The sequence below is a fragment of the Myotis yumanensis genome, unplaced genomic scaffold (assembly GCF_028538775.1).
Source record: "Myotis yumanensis isolate MYYU_CA2020_CCGP unplaced genomic scaffold, mMyoYum1.0.hap1 SCAF_5, whole genome shotgun sequence".
Classification (NCBI taxonomy): domain Eukaryota; kingdom Metazoa; phylum Chordata; class Mammalia; order Chiroptera; family Vespertilionidae; genus Myotis; species Myotis yumanensis.
The window spans coordinates 90,294,890-90,310,848 of record NW_027223756.1 but is presented as its reverse complement, the minus strand read 5'-3'; the positions used below and the strand labels follow the sequence as shown (position 1 = coordinate 90,310,848).

Sequence of the window (15,959 nt, the reverse complement as noted above, 5' to 3'; positions counted from 1 at the left end):
GAGCTGGTGCATGCCTCTGCCAGGCAGATGGTGAGGTAGATACTGGGCGCTTCCTAGAATCGGTAACAGGCCAGTGCACCAGGTAGACGGTGACGCAGATACCGGTCCATACCGGTCCCGCCCTGGAATTCCTAACTGGTCAGCTACCAGGCAGATGACGACACCTGGAAACGTGACGAGCCCCGAGGCGGGAACTCCCACAGCGCGTGCTCCCCGGCCCTCACTGAACATCTGTATAAAAAAAGCGCCCTCCTCCCTGTAGGTGCGGATCCACGTGCCCTGTCTTTGGGGTCGGTGGGCCGCCCAGGGACGCAGAATAAAGCCTTTCCTTTCTTTCTTTTCTGATTCACTGGACTCTCTTTATTTCCTACGCCGCCTCCTGAGCCACCTAACCTAACAGTACTCTGCTCTGAACTGCACGCAATACAGATGACTCCTAACCAATTGGCTCGTTAGGCTTCTTGTCCAGCTCGCTGATTTGCGATACAACAGAACCCAGTGGTTCTTCAGGTCTCTGTAAGCGCTTGGAAAGTTGTGAGCCCTAAAAACAGAGTCCCCAGACATCAGAGGCTACGGTCTAGCATTCGGAAAGATTCCGGAAGTGGCAAGCCCGATGGGAAGATTCTTGGGGTTGAGGCTAGTGAAGATTTGAAACCCCCTCACCCCAACCCGGAGCTGTGTCTGTCTGAGTCAGAAGTTTCTAATCTTCACACGTTGGGGTCAGGAGATGTGGGTCCACAGATCTAACCCTGCACTCAGGGCGGAGGAAGTGGGTTCTGTATACAACCAGCCCTGCAGGCCTCAGGAAACTGAGGCTTGGCCTTGTCAGTGTTAGGTTAGGTGGCTCAGGAGGCGGCGTAGGAAATAAAGAGAGTCCAGTGAATCAGAAAAAGAAAGAAAAGGAAAGGGTTTATTGTGTCCCCGGGAGACCCACGTACCCCCCAAGGACAGGGCACGTGGATTCACGCCAACAGGGAGGGGGGCGCTTTTTTTTATACTGCGGTTGGGTGAGGGGCGGGGACATGAGCTGAGGGATTCAGCTGAGGAAGTTTCCGCTGCAGGGGGTCAGCAAGGTATTCAGGAAGGAGTCAGTATCTGTGTGGGGGTCGTGGAGAAGCCAGTATCTGTGTCTAGCATGCTGATCTGTTAGAAATGTCAGGGGGAGTCCATTATCTCGTCACCCGTCTGCACGCATCCGATCCTGGGCTCTTTCTGATCTAACAGTCAGGGATTGAGGAAAGGAGACCCCCCCCCCCTCCCACTCCCCTCCCCTGAAACAGGAATTTTAGGGGAATATAGGCAGGCTTCGGGGATTTTTAGAATTGGGGTCCATGGAAAAACACAGGGCTACAGACTGGGACAGGGGTGGGCAAACTTTTTGACTCGAGGGCCACAATGGGTTCTTAAACTGGACCGGAGGGCCGGAACAAAAGCATGGATGGAGTGTTTGTGTGAATTAATATAAATTCAAAGAAAACATCATTACATAAAAGGGTACGGTCTTTTTTTTTTTTTTTAGTTTTATTCATTTCAAACAGGCTGGATCCGGCCCTCGGGCCATAGTTTGCCCACGGCTGGACTGGGAGAAGTTACATTTCCATCACACAAGGAAGCCAGGCGCAGCTCCATTTCCTTAAGACAAGGGAACTGGAAGTAGCCAAAAATAAGTCTACATTTACAAAATAAAGGAGGAAGAAAGCCCAGAGGGAATAGGAGGACAACGAGGGAGGAGGGCCCCAGGAGTTACTATAGTAACCAATTGGGAAGGGAATATTGACCAATCAGAGGGGATATCAGGACACAGGAACTGCAGCCTTTATAAACCCTGGAAACAGGAAGTGGGTGGGACCCTTTCTCCCTGCAACGTGGGAGTCTGTACTTGTTCTTCAATAAATCTCCACTTTTGCTAAACTACCCTCTGTCCGGGGATTCATTCTTCGACTCCAGTGGCCAAAGAATCTGGGTTCCAGGCCCAAAATTCCGTTTCACCCCCATCGAGAGTGGCTCCAGAGATCCCGGGGCAGATTCTGGCACTGAAGGGCCCCGGTTCAAATCTGGACTATTGTTATCATAGTGATATTGTTATCATATGACTCAGCAATTACAGTCCTAGATAACCACCCCACACAGGTGTTCACACCAACCCTTGCACATGCATGTTCATAGCAGCACCAGACACGAGCACCGAAAGGTGAAAACTGATAGATCCTCCCTTCCCCCAACTGGTGGGCGGAGTATGACTGGAAATACCTGAGTGACTAACCAGGTACCTTATATGGACTGTACATTGGACCACCAATCCACACCTGCCAAATACCCTAAGGCTAAGCCCTTGTCCTATATGGGCAATGCAGTAAGCCACCAATCAGTGTGCGCCGAGTACACTAAGCCCCCACCCCTTCCCATTCCGCCCCTCAAAAGGCGTGCCCACCCTGCACCTGCTGCTGTCCTCCCCTTGCCAGACAGCCCGGCAGGTGCTTCTCCTCTAATAAAGCCTGTAGTCCTGGTTTTCGGCCTCCGATTTTTCAACAACAACCCCAATGTCCATCAGCTGGTGAAGGATGAACAAAACGTAGCTCACACACACACAGTGGGCCATTACTCAGTCATGAGGAGGACTGGAGCACGGACACAGGTTTTTGTGGGCGAACCTCAAAACATGCTGAGTGAGTGAAGCCAGACACAGAAGGCCACGTGTATGACTCCATTTATATGAAATGCCCAGAACGGGCAAATCCATAGAGATAGGAAGCCCGGTTTGTGGTTGCCAGGGGGAGGGGAGCTGGCGGGGAGGGGGAGGGGGAGTAGGAAGGGACTGCTCATGGGCTTGGGGTCTTCTTGGAGGGTGATGGAACGTTCTGGACCTAGAGGCTGTCAACTGAAAAAATAATATCGACTAGTTGTTGTTAGGTCGGAGAGAGCGCAGGATCAGATACATACAGACATGGGATGAGACAATGGACTTCCTCTGGAATTTCTCACAGACCTGGGATTTCTCACAGGTCAACGTGCCAGACACAGATGGCTCCTTCTCCCTGAATACCTTGCTGACCCCCCTGCAGCTGAAGCCTCCTCAACTGAATACCTCAGCTCATGTCCCCGCCCCCCACCCAACCGCAGTATAAAAAAAGCGCCCCCCTCCATGTTGGTGTGAATCCACGTGCCCTGTCTTTGGGGGTACGTGGGTCTCCCGGGGACGCAGAATAAACTTTCCTTTCCTTTCTTTTCTGATTCACTGGACTCTATTTCTTGCGCCACCTCCTGAGCCACCTAACCTAACAGTTGTTTTGTCACCAAAGGGTTTATTTGGAAAAAAGAAAGGCTTGCAAAGTGCACACAGGTATGGCAAGCCAGGTGCACAGTCCAGCCTGTGCGCCGAGACGGAGGAGTCCTTACATCAGGGAAAGGAAGTTAACCATAAAGTTTATTATCTCTCGCTTCCTCTCTGAAATCAATAAAAAAAAAAAAAAAAATTTCCAGTCAGTCTTTATCAAGGTGGTGGTTGTGCAACATTGTGAATGTGCTAAATGCTACGGAATTGTTCACTGTAAATGATTAATTTTATTATGTGAATTTCACCTTAATTAAAAAATAAATCCCCAACCAGGCCACTCACCAACCGGGGTGGCCTCTGGCGAGTGACCCAGACACTCTGTGCCCCCCCCCCCCCCCCCCCCCCCCGTGAGGTTTTGGGCTTCCCAGGCATGGGAAACCCGGGTATCAAACAATGCCAACCTGCCCGCCCTGGGTTGGCAAGTTAAACAGGCGTCCCACCCTCCTTCCTGGCACATGTCACACCAGTTCTGGATCGCCAGGCAGTGGAAAGGCCACACGTGGGAAATGCCTTCTGTTTTATTTATTTATTATTTAATTTTTATTGATTTCAGAGAGGAAGGGAGAGAGATAGAAACATCAATGATGAGAGAATCATTGATCAGCTGCCTCCTGCACACCCCACACGGGGGATTGAGTCCGCAGCCTGGGCATGTACCCTGATCGGGAATCGAACCGTTCATGAGTCCTGGTTCATAGGTCGAGGCTCAACCACTGAGCTATGCAGGCCGGGCTAAATTTCTTTTTGTTGTTGTTAATCCTCGCCAGAGGACATGTCTTCCATTGATTTTTTTTTTTTTTTTTTTTAGAGAGAGAGAATGGAAAGGAGGGGGAGAGACACAGAGAGAGAAACACTGATGTCTCACACCGACTGGCTGCCTCCCTCACGCGCCCCAACCGGGCCCCCAATAGAGCCTGCAACCAAGGTATGTGCCCTTGACCGGAACGGGACCTGTGACCCTAGAACAGGACTTTGGAGCCGGTTGAGGGATCCTCGCCCCCTTGCGAGGCCTGAGCCCCATCAAGGAGCCAGAGTCAAACATCTGATCCTATGGGTGTTTCCCCTCCGTCCCAAGTCTTTGTACACACACGTGTGTGCACATGTGTGTGTGCAAAGACTGCAGGCCGACGCTCTAACCACTGAGCCAAACATAGGGCTGCCTCATGCTTCAGAAGATACCTAACCTCACTTGTGACCCACCAGGAGGTGATGATGAACAGCGACCCCTCTCGCAGGAGGAGATAACCCCACTTCCTGCTTCCTGGGCTCCACCTGGCCTGGCTTGGTCCCTGGGATCTGCACAGCCTCAAGGTCAGGTACGCCGGGTCCTCACATGTCCATCAGGACCCAGGACTTTCCACGGAGCTCAGATCTGCTCCCCACCAAAGTGTGCTGGTTACCATGCCTGTCCTGGCCCCGATCAGGCTGCTTCTTGCCCACCTGCACTGAGGCCCACCCCCTCCCTCGCTCCCATCAAAGAAAAGCTGCTGGCACTGCTGGGGTGCTTCCTCTGCACCAGGGTCTTGTCAAAGTGTGCGCCCTCCCCTCAGCCACCAGATGAGGAAACTGAGGCCCAGGGAGGTCAGGTCACTCGCACGCTCTAAACCTCGGCTCACAGCTGCATGGCTCCCAAGAGCTTTCTCCTGCTCACTGTTGGGTCCTTACTGCCTGACACACAATAGGTACTCAATTGATATTCGTAGATGGACTAATTGCTTTCTCACGGAACTCACAACTCTGTATCTCTCTGCCTGGGGTGTCCATCCCCATCTTGCAAACTCCTACTCATACCTCAAAGCCCCATTTAGAATATCCACTCCTTAGGAAGTCTTCCTGACACTCCCACTCTAGTCTGTGTTCCTCTAGTCCTCATTCCTTCCACCAGCCCAGCTCTGAGTCCATGGAACTGGAGGTGTCCATGGGGCTGGGGTGTCCATGTTTGGCTTTTTCTGCCCTGAGTGGGAGTAAGCGGATGGGTGGTGCTGGGGTCCAACCCCAGCAGGTCCAGGGGTCCCCAAAGGTGAGGACGGGGACGGGGAACATTAGGGAGGTTAGATCTCCCCCACGCATCCGTCTTCTCTTCCTCTCCTCTCTGGCGATGGAAAGGAAACTTCCAGGAGCAGGAAAATTATTTTATTAGAAAATAAAGTGTTTATTCAAAGAACATTAAAAGTCCAAGGACCTGTGTGGGAGCTGGTATGAGCGGGAGTGAATCTCAGGCTCAGCCAGGCTGGGCGTGGGGCTCCTCTCCACAGAGTCAGGGCCTCGGAGGAGGCCAGGTTGGGACCCCAGGATCCGGCAGGCAGGCAGGGAGCAGTCACCAAGCACCAGGACTCTGCAGAGCTGGGGCCAGTGGGCTGGTCAGCCTCCCGGGCTCAGCAGCTCACCAGGTACATCCCTGTGGGGGTGGGGCCGTGAATGGGAGGAGGGTCGCTTGTCCCTACCCTCGGATCCCCCAATCCTTCTCAAAATACCCCTTAACTCACTGCCCCATGGACCCCAGCAGCCCCCCGTGGGGGCAGGAGAACAGGGTGAGGGTGCTGGTGCAGTGGTGTTTCTGGCTGTGAGCCTTGGATCCTTGCAAGGACACCCACTCTCCAGGGGATGGCCCAGACACATTCATCTTCTTTCCTGACCCCTTCCCCTGGGACCCTGGCCACCCCTCCCTGTCTGTGACCACCCCACACTGGGTTTCCAGACCGGACACCCACCTATCCTTCCCAAATACCTCAAATGCCTCCCTCACCCCTGCATCCTGGCAGAAGCAGGGGGTGGGGCTTGGCCACAGCAGAGGCCTGGCTCCCAGGAAGGTGGGGGTGGTAGAGTCAGTACGTACCTGTGGCGAACCTTCTCTTTACCAGCGACATGCGGTAGCCACTGCCCACCAGCTCCACGTCCACGCCGGACAGAGTGGCCCCTTCACTGGTGAACTGAGCGGCCACGGGGCTGGGCGTGCTGGGCCCTGAGCATGGCTCCCAGCTGGCAGACAGGCGGCCAGAGCCTGGGGAGGCCTGAGGTCAGCTGTGTCCCATTCCTGGCCCCAGGCCCACAGTGACCCAGACTCTTCCCTGGCCCTGCTTTGATTTGTGGCCTCTCTGACCCTCTGACCTCCTCTTGTGCCCCTGCACCTGTTTTCTTTGGCTCCACAAGACTGTGTGTGGTTTGTAAAGCGGCCCTGCCCCAGTGCCTTTGCACCTGCTGTGCCCACTCCCAGGATGCCTCTCCTTCAGCTCTGTCAAAGCCCTTCCAAGCCTGGCCACACTCCCCTACCCCAAGCACATCCCCGATTCTCCCACCTGAGACCCCTGAGTCCTGATGTACAGCCACAACTCACCCCCTGCCTCGGAGACATCTGGAAGCTTCCATAGGAACCGCTTCTCCTCCAGGTTCCTGGCATCAAGAGAAGCTTGGTCAGGTCAACCCCAGAGAGAACACTTAGAACCCAGGGTCCCAGCTCAGTTTCCTCTCAGCTACAGTGGGGCCTTGACTTACGAGTTTAATTCGTTCTGAGACCGAGCTCGTTAAGGAGCTCGTTAAGGAGCTGGTTAACTCAAATTACTCTATCAACTCAATGCAAAAAATCGGCGGAGAGACAGCTGGTATCTCAAAAAACTCGTTAGTCGGGACACTCGTAAGTCAAGGCCCCACTGCATATGACCGGAGCAAGCCAGGCCCTCCCTTGCTTCAGTTTCCCGTCGGTGAAGCAGGGGTGGGATGTGGAGCAGCTGGTCCCGAGGGCCCACAGCCTTGCAGCATCTTTAGAGGATGCATTTGGTCCTGTAAGCCTGGCTTCTCCGTGACAGGTTCTATCCTTTATACAAAACCAAGGCAACACTGGAGCTGGATTCAGATCCTGCTGTGATCTTAGATAAGCCATTTAGCCTCCCTTTGCCTCAGTTTCCCCACCCATACATAGGGACAATGGCAGTCTACACCCGGAGGGATTGCTACGAGCTGTAAGCCAATCAGCGCGTGCTGAGCCCATGGACACCCCTGGCACGGAGGAAGCTCTGTGTCAGAGAGTATCCCTGTTTGATCACAGCACCCTCAGCTGTGAGCGGGTCGAGCTCACACCCACCAGTCAGGTGCAGGGTGGACCCTTTAGTTATGGGGTGGGGCCACAACATGAGTAACAAAGAAACAGAATTTCCGGAGGATGAGGCCCAGAAATCAGGATTTTAGAAAGATTCCCAGGTGATTCTCATGTGCAGCCAAGGTTGAGAACCACTGCTCTAGTTGCTTCATCAAGGGGAGGGTTGGGGGGTTCAGGGGCACCGCTGAGCCCCTCTTGGCCGTCCACATGCCCTCACCAGGTGGCAGCCGGCTGCAGGCGGACATTGGTCACAGGCTCCCCCACAGGCAGCAGGATCTGGACATTGGTGAGTGGCGTGGGCACAGCCGTGGCACCGGGCCGGTAGCTGTACTCCACCGAGACCTGCGTGAGGGTCGCCTCACACTGCCAGTGGGCGCTCAGCTGCAGCGGCACAGACTGGGGACCCGGGCGGGAGAACTGGAAAGAGAGAGGACGGAGCTTGGGCCATCCTGTCCTACCACACGGCGCACTACAGCCAGCTGGAGTCTGTATGGCACACACGGCCCCAAGAAAGACCCTTTCCCGGAGGCTTTGTAGACAGGAGTCTGCATTACACCACACGTCCAGCAGAGGGCAGGAGAGGGCCTCATTCTAATACAGTCTGCGGACAGGCACCGCAGCAGGGGCCTGGGAGGGGCACTTCTAATTTGCATAATGATAGCATCTGCACTGTGGAGGCCTGGCTCCCTACAATGCCTATCTGGCCACCATTTACCCTCTGCCCTCCCTATACTCCCACCATCCCTTCCCTGCTCCCTCTGCCCTGCCCGTTCCCTCCGTATCCCCCATCCCCTCCGTATCCCCCATGCCCTCCCTACCCCTCCGCCCACCCCATCCACCTAGTGCACCTGGTACCGCAGCAGCACCACATTGTAGTAGGAGGCGGCTGGATTCTGCTCTGCCTGGCGCTGCAGGGCCTCGGTCAGGGCTGTCATGTTGAGCCAGAAGTCTTTGGTCTCGGGGTCGCTCTGGGAGGGGTCGCTGCAGAGACCCGGAATAATCACCCCCACCCTCGGAGGAAGCCTCTCAGGGTCCCCAGCACCCCACCCACCCCAAGGGCTTCCTAAAGATGCTGATTTCCCAGGCCACCTTGGCCCCCACAAAGAGCATTTGCAGGGGAAGGAAGCAAAGGAAAGTGAGGTCCAGAGAGAGGGAGGGCCTTGCCCAGCGACACACGGCAAATCCTGGGAGGCAGAGGAGGAATTTACGGCTGGGGAGCTCCTGGCCCCCACTAGCCTCTGGGACCCCCTGCTCCCGCCTCCCTCCTCCCAAGGTTACCTGAAGAGCAGATCGGCATTGGGCTGGAAGTGCTCGATGGGGGTGGTGTGTACAAGACGGAAGCTGAGGACCGGTGGGGGTGGGGTCCCGCTGAACACACGCACAATGCCGGCTGGGAAGGTCATGGTGAGTTCCCCAGTTACTCGAGCCAGGCAGCTGGGTGAGAGGGGAGGGGACTGGGCTTTGGCTCAGGGCTCTGCCGGCATCTCATCCTCCCCTCTTTCCTGGGGGCTCCCTGGGTCTGCAGAAGCAGCAAGCCCTGGCTATACCCAACCTCCTCCCGTTGTGTCCCCGCCTGCATAGCAATCCAGGCTCCAGGAAGAAGCCACACTGGGCTGAGGAGGCAGAACAGCTCTTGCCCTGGTTCTCTTTTCCCCTAGGCCGCCAGGAAGCTCACAGCAAAAATTCAGCTTTGTAATTGTCTTCATGTTGGGCTTGGGGTCTAATGCTCTCTTCCTCTCTTTGGTTTGACGTGAAGTTCTTTTCTTCTGGGCACCACCCCCAGACGACCCCTGGCCCCTCAATTCACCCTTTACCCACCTCCTCCACGGGCCTGGCCTCTGGAGTTCCTGCCTTCAGGTTGAGGCCCTCTACACAGTGGCAGCAATGACGCCAGCCCTGTTCCCACGCCCTCAGTCGCTCCCACTGCCTTTCAGGAGAGGGGCCTGGTGGCTCAGCCCAATGGTTAAGGCCCTTCCGTGGGAAAGCCGGCCACAAAACCCACCTGGAGGCTGTCCCTGCTAGAACCCAGACACACAGCCCGGGGAGCCCCGTTTGCCCCTCACCGTCCACACTCTCCCCCGCACTGCATACCTAGGGCTGTGGCCACGGAAGTAGGCGTGGACATACTCGGTGAAGACGGTGGCCACGGGCAGGGCATCCTGGGAGCCCAGGACCACAGGGCTTGGGCCCCGGGAGATTCCTGTGGTGGTGGTGGGGGGAATGGAGGGCAGACAGAGAGTGTGAGGACAGGTTTCAGGCTCCAGAACCTGCCCTCTGCCAACAGGGTGTCTAAGGTATCACAGCCCCCACCCACCCCGGCCAGAGAAGGTGAAGCCCACAGGTACAGGTACCGTGTCCTGTCTGGGAGGAGACGCTGGAGCGCTCGGGGGCGGTGCCAGGGACGGAGGAGCCCAGCGGGGAGGAGCTCAGAGAATGAGACTGGAAGGGAAGGAGACAGGCCGGGCTGTGGCCACACCAGGAGCAGTGTCCTGCTGCTGACCCCGAGGCGCCCCAGCCCAGCACCGGCCACGCCCCCTCAGCCTACCAGATCCCCGTTGCTGCTCACGACGGGGCAGGACACCTTCCGGGAGCGGGGCCTCCGGGGTGGGGCTGCCAGGCCCTCCGTGGCCGGAAGGTCAGCAGGTCCGGGCGTCGGGTCTGGGGAGCGAGTGTGAGGAAGCCGCGGCTGAGAGGCTGCCTGGGCCTCTCGGGCCTCCCCAGGGGAGGACTCAGTCAAACCTGGGAGTCAGACTGATTGTGGGGAGACCCTGGATGGTCTGAGGTCCTGGGGCTTCAGAGAAGGTGCTGGATAGGACTGCCCTGACACCAGATTGTGGCCTCATAAGAGGGGGGCTCCCTGCCTCAGGGCCCTGGATGCTCAGGAGGCAGGCACACTACACTAAGGTGGGGGGGAGGGGGGTTGGAAAAGGGCTTTTCCCTGACTTTCAGCAATTCCATGATTGTCACCCTTTCTGAGAGGGTAGCAGAGGCCTCCTCCCTGGCCCACGTCTGAGTCTCACCCTCCTAGTCGTGGTGTCCCACCCAGGGTCCCCTCGCTCTCCTGCCTCCCAGCAGCCCCTGCTCTGCTCCAGCTGAACGGCTTGCCCACGCACCTCCCCTCCCACCCGCCCAGGCCGTGTTCCTCTCCCTCTGTTTCCTGAGGTGCTACCGTCCTCTGTGCTGCAGGGGGAACCGCACCCCTGGCCTTGGTTGTACCCATCCCCCGGGGTGACAATCCCACATCGGTGGTCACGTGGCTGAGTGTGCCCCGGGCCGCACACTGGCTGGCTGAGAATCCCTGTTCTGCAGTGAAGCTCTGACTACTCAGCTCGTCTACACTCTCTACACTCACTCCCTCCCGAGGGCCCTCCCTTGAAGCAGCTCCATTCAGGGTCTTTCTCTAACCATGGCCTCTGCCTGGCACCCCCTTACCACTGCTGGGGACCTCACGTGGTCACAGCCGTTTCTCTAAATGCAAAGGGGGCCCTAACCGGTTTGGCTCAGTGGATAGAGCATCGGCCTGCGGACTCAAGGGTCCCAGGTTCGATTCTGGTCAAGGGCATGTACCTTAGTTGCTGTCACATCCCCAGTGGGGAGTGTGCAGGAGGCAGCTGATCGATGTTTCTCCCTCATCGATGTTTCTAACTCTCTATCTCTCTCCCTTCCTCTCTGTAAAAAATCAATAAAATATATTTAAAAAAAAATAAATGCAAAGGGGACTCCACTCTCCTCGAGTGACCTCCAGGCACCCACTCCTGCCTGCTCGCCTCCTCCCTGCTCTAGCCCTGCCTCAGCTCAGCCTTGGTCCCTCTTCGTTCCTCTCCGGCCCCAGGTGCCTCCCGGTGCCTGGCCCATCTCTTTGCTGACAACGTCTTCCCTTCCTCCCCCCTCCCTGCCATCACTCTGTTCTGGCCACACCAGCCTCCCCGCTGTTCCTCAGGGAGCCTAGCCCACTCCCACCCCATTGCCTCTGCATAGGCTCTAACCCTCTACTGGGAACCCCTGCCCCCACACCCATATGGCTTCACCTCACCTCCATCATGTCACAGCTCAGATGTCCCTCCTCAGAGAGGCCCCTGCCCTTGGGTGTCCTCACCGGGCACCTGCCACCTCCTGCCTTGTTAATTACCCATCTCCTTGTTGCCCTTGCGAGGGTGAGGTTTCCGCCAGCCTCGTCTCAGCTCTGTCCCCAGCCCCCGGCACTGATCATGGTAGATGCCCCATCCTCCCCACAGCTCCCATAACAGTTCCTGGCCTCGGGACTTACCGCCTCCAGCCACAGCCTCCCGCCCCCAGGGGCCTGGGGATGCCGCAAGGGGCAGTGGCGAGTCTGATGACAACAGGGACCGCGTTCCCCTCGACTCGGGTGGCTGCGGCCTACAGGTAGGTGGGCTCTGCGGGGTGCCAGGGCGGAGGGCCCAGGAATCTGGGAAGGGGCCAGGTGCTGCGTGGGATGGTGAGTCCAGGCCGGAGTCTTCCACGTTCTCCGGCGATGAGGAGGAGAAAGGCGAGGGGCTGGAGGTGAAGCCGAGGCTGCTGGAACCTGGGGGGAGACGGGCGACTAGCTCCAGACCCTGCCCATGCGGGGGTCCGGGCCATGCAAAGCCAGTGCTCACAGCCCACCCCAGGCCACTCCCGCTGGTTCCTTCTCTCTCCACTGACACCTCACCCACCCACCTACTGCCACCCCACTACCAAGCGGCTCCACCTTCTCTCTGGCTCTTCCTACGCATGCTGTGGCCCCGCCCACCCTCACACTGACCTGGCCCCACTGATCTTCCCCTTGGCCCACAAAGGACCCCAGCGTCTGCCCTCCTGCCCACAGAGCCACCTATGCTTGCAATGGCTCCATCCGTCCACCCGCCGGCCACACCCACGCTCCCGGAAGCCCCATTACCTGTAAAGTCTTCGTGGTCAAAGGCTGACTCTAGGGGTGGCCCAAAGAGGGTCTTGGAGGCCAGCTCATCTGATTGAAGCTTCTCTGTGCAGCTGGGGACCAAACGGACAAGAGGGGCTGTTCTGTTGTCTCCGTGCCTCCTCTCACCTCAGGGCCTTTGCACATGCTGCTGAGTTTGGCCTCCATCCTCCCAGGTCTCCCGTGGCCACTCCTGCTTCTCCTCAGGGCTCAGCGCAAAGTCGTCCTCCCCACAAGCCCAGAGGCCCCCCACTACCAGCCCGACTGAAGTCGCCACTTCTCTCTTCCATCACATCACCTGCTTCGGTTTCGTCAGAACACGTGGACGTAGTGAATATGCGCGAACTTATTTGTTACTCATAAAACCTGAGCCGCTAGGACGTAACTCTGAGAAGGAGAACCTATCTTGCTCCTATATCCTCAGAACCCAGAATGGCATGAGTACACAGTAGGCACTCAATAAATGTTTACCAAATGAATCACTGCTAGAAAGTGGTCTCTCAAAATACAGCACAGCCTCAACTCCCTGCCTGGATGAGAGGAGGGGACACAGAGACACAGGGAGGGAGCCGGGGAGGTGGGTGGGGATGGCCCACCTGCCCACTGTGCGGACCCGATGTCCCACCCCGTGGAACTCACCTGCTGGCCCTCGGGGCAGACCGAGGCCTCTGTGGCTTCCCAGCAGCATCCCCTACAAGAGAAGGGCCTCTCCCTCTGAGCCGTCCTGTCACCCAGCCTGCTCCCGACTCCACAGACCAGGAGGCCAAGGCTCGGGGCTGCCTAGCCGGCTGGCAGGAGAGGCCAGATCAGGCAGAGAGGGCTTTGGACCTGAGCCGCGCTGTCTCCAGGTTTTGGCTTCTTTCCCAGAAACCCCTCTTGGGTCTCAGCTAATTCTCATCATGACCTTATTTCTCAGAAGAGGAGACTGCGTGGCAGAGTGGGTGAGCAGCCTGCCCAAGTCACATGGCAGGGCTGGGATTCAAACCCACCCAACTCGTTAGGCCTAGTCCTCCCTCCATGTTCTCCTCCCGCCCCCCCAACCCCCCAAACCAAAGACCCCTGAATACCGGCCAGTGTGTGGCTCAGAGGTCACTGGTTTGATTCCCTGTCAGAGCACATGCCCGGCTTACGGGCTCCATCCCCAGTGGGGGGCATGCAGGAGGCAGCCAATCAACGATGCTCTGTCATCGTTGATGTTTCTCTCTCTCTCTCCCCCTCTCTCTAAAAAATCAATTAAAAACATATTTAAAAAAGGGAGTCCTGAACAGGTACTCACGCGAGGAGTGGCGTTTCATGGTGCCCTGTGGACAAAGGGTGGTGTCAGGCGGGGTGCCTCTAGCCAGCCCCCGGGCCCCACCGGAACACCTCTCCCAGCCTCACCCCTGGGCCTGGAGGGAGGATGAGGCTGCCGGCCGTGGCCCTGAGCTGTGCGGCAGCCGCCTCGGGGCTGCAGGCCGGGGCCCGGGCCGGGGCGGGCTTGATGTGCACATAGAACTTGCGGGGCTCTTCGTCGTCAAAGTCTGAGTCGCTGGATGAGAAGCGGGAGGGCTCAGCTGTGCGTGCGCCTGGGTCAAGGGGCCAAGCAGATGCCAATGCAGGGCCTCCCTCCAGGCAGCCCTCAAACTGACCATATCCCTTCCCGTTCAAGCTCTTTGAGGCCCTGCAGCATTCTCTCTCACCTGCCACCTTGGCCCTGACACCGTTTTACCTCCCCACTTACCCCGATCCAAGCCCTTGCACAAGTATGTCCTGCCCTAGGTAGTGAACGGCCTAGCCTATTCAACTGTTAAGCCCCAACACGGGTACCCCCTCTTTCAGGAAGCCCTCTTGGATCCCCCTCTCTTGTGACCCAGCCCCTCCTCTCTCCCACAGGGCAGGGGTCTTTGCTTGGTCCTCACTGGAGGCTCCCCACAGGGTGTACGCAGAGAAGGTTGCTAATGGCAGCGAAATCACTGCGGGCAGCGCTTTCTCATTGCTATGCCAACAACCGCCCCCAGAGGGCGCCACGAGGATATTGTTCTGGGTCACATCAGGCCGGACAGTGAAACCTTCTTCATCCACTTCTGCACAGGCCTGGAGGACAAGCGGTGAGTCAGGCTCTCCCCTACCAAACCTCGATTTTCACCCTGTCCCCACCTCCCGCCCCCCCCTCCCCCCCCCCCCCCCCCCCCGCTGCTTCCCAGACCTAAAAACAACCCTGAGGGCACTCACGGGTGGATCAGGCTCCAGAGAATCTCTGCAGATAAAAAAAAGAGAGGTTGGTATCAGCCCTCCCGCTCCACCTGCCCCGTCCTTGGCCCCCAACACTGGAAATGGCAACTGAGGGGGTGGGCCTGGATTGTGATAATGTCCGGAGCTGGCCCTGCAGGTGGGGGAACCCCGGGGCTGGCCTGGGGTGAGGGACAGTGCATCTGGGGTTGGCAAAGCAAGGGGTGTTCTCAAACAGCTGGAAGGGGAGGAACCCTGGAGCTAGTCTGAAGGGCTTGCCTGAAAACATGGAACGTAGGGGCTAGTCTTGGAAAGGAAAGGATCCGGGCCAGCCTGGGCAGGGTCAACCTGGGCCAGTCAGGGAACTGGGGCACAGAAGGAGTGGGTACTAGTTTGGGCAGGGAGATTCCGGGCTCATCTTGGCTGAGTAAGAAAGGCTGGGACAGGTTAAGTGAGGAAATAGCAGGACTAACCTTGATCAAGGGAGGAATCCTGGACCACCCTGGGCAGGGTGATTCTGGGTGAGTCGGGGCAGGCAGCCCTGGTCTAGCCTTGGCAGGAGGAAGATGTCTGGACTCGGTCAGGCAGGTAACCCTGAGCTAGCCTGGGTCAGAGGTACTCGGTGCCTAGCCTGGAGTGAGAATGCTCCTGGACTACCCTAAACAGGGGACTTCTGGGACAGCCTGGCAGGAGGAGGTATCCCAGGCCAGGGCGGGGGCGGGGGTGGGGGTTGCGGGGTGGGGGGGGGCATGGGGGGCGGGGTGCTTCCTCACACAGCTGCAGGTGGCTCCCGCTCCCGCCGGCTCAGTCCTGGGAGGCGAAAGGCCTTGGCTCCCCGCAGACGCTTCATTGCTGAGGATGGGTGATGGGTGCAGCTGAGCCCTGGGGGTGCCCCCTCCCCATTCAGCTCTGCCTCCCTTTCCCCTACAGTCCAGCCTGGGCATCCAGGTCCAGACGTACTTGCCTTCCTGCAGGGCGGCTGTGCTGTACGCCTCAAAGTCCAGCGGCCCTGAGACAGAAGGGATTGGAACACTCAGCAGAGAGGGCGCCTGGGCCCGAGGAGGGTAGCAGTACACCCCTGGCCACACACACACACGCACCCGTCCCGGAGCTGGTCCTGAGGGGATGGGCCAAGGGTTCTGCTCCCACCTTGGGATGGACTGGGGGGAGGGGTGATGCCTGAGTCATTTCTACGTCCAGCTTTTCTGGATGGACCTTGGGTGGGTCAGGGACAGGCCACAAGTCTATGCAATGGGCTGGGCTGCAAGTGCCAGGAAGAGGAGCTGGGACTCTCCTCAGGGAGATGGGGAGCCAGGGAGGGTGTGTGGGCAGGAGCAGGGCATGATTGATCTGGGGCCAGGGAAGGGCTGGAGTAAGGGCCTACGCAAGGAGGGGTGGGCTGAGCTGTG

General features: G+C 57.9%; 1 protein-coding gene across 3 annotated transcripts in view; it reads right to left on the bottom strand.

The window, feature by feature from the left end:
* Nucleotides 1-5,462: 5,462 nt before the first annotated feature.
* Nucleotides 5,463-15,959, bottom strand: part of FCHO1 (FCH and mu domain containing endocytic adaptor 1) — a 29,608-nt gene continuing 19,111 nt past the window's right edge. For all 3 annotated transcript variants that reach the window (XM_070416394.1, XM_070416393.1, XM_070416395.1), the window contains 18 exons: nucleotides 15,515-15,559; nucleotides 15,324-15,402; nucleotides 14,554-14,578; nucleotides 14,358-14,415; nucleotides 13,723-13,901; nucleotides 13,619-13,643; nucleotides 12,982-13,033; nucleotides 12,325-12,416; nucleotides 11,695-11,970; nucleotides 9,973-10,085; nucleotides 9,779-9,866; nucleotides 9,519-9,627; nucleotides 8,706-8,861; nucleotides 8,276-8,408; nucleotides 7,645-7,844; nucleotides 6,669-6,724; nucleotides 6,171-6,335; nucleotides 5,463-5,732 (listed from right to left, as the gene is read on the bottom strand). In XM_070416394.1, the coding sequence (XP_070272495.1) occupies nucleotides 5,710-5,732; nucleotides 6,171-6,335; nucleotides 6,669-6,724; nucleotides 7,645-7,844; nucleotides 8,276-8,408; nucleotides 8,706-8,861; nucleotides 9,519-9,627; nucleotides 9,779-9,866; nucleotides 9,973-10,085; nucleotides 11,695-11,970; nucleotides 12,325-12,416; nucleotides 12,982-13,033; nucleotides 13,619-13,643; nucleotides 13,723-13,901; nucleotides 14,358-14,415; nucleotides 14,554-14,578; nucleotides 15,324-15,402; nucleotides 15,515-15,559 (1,874 nt within the window). In that variant the 3' untranslated portion in view covers nucleotides 5,463-5,709. The remainder of the gene's footprint in view (nucleotides 5,733-6,170; nucleotides 6,336-6,668; nucleotides 6,725-7,644; nucleotides 7,845-8,275; nucleotides 8,409-8,705; nucleotides 8,862-9,518; nucleotides 9,628-9,778; nucleotides 9,867-9,972; nucleotides 10,086-11,694; nucleotides 11,971-12,324; nucleotides 12,417-12,981; nucleotides 13,034-13,618; nucleotides 13,644-13,722; nucleotides 13,902-14,357; nucleotides 14,416-14,553; nucleotides 14,579-15,323; nucleotides 15,403-15,514; nucleotides 15,560-15,959) is intronic.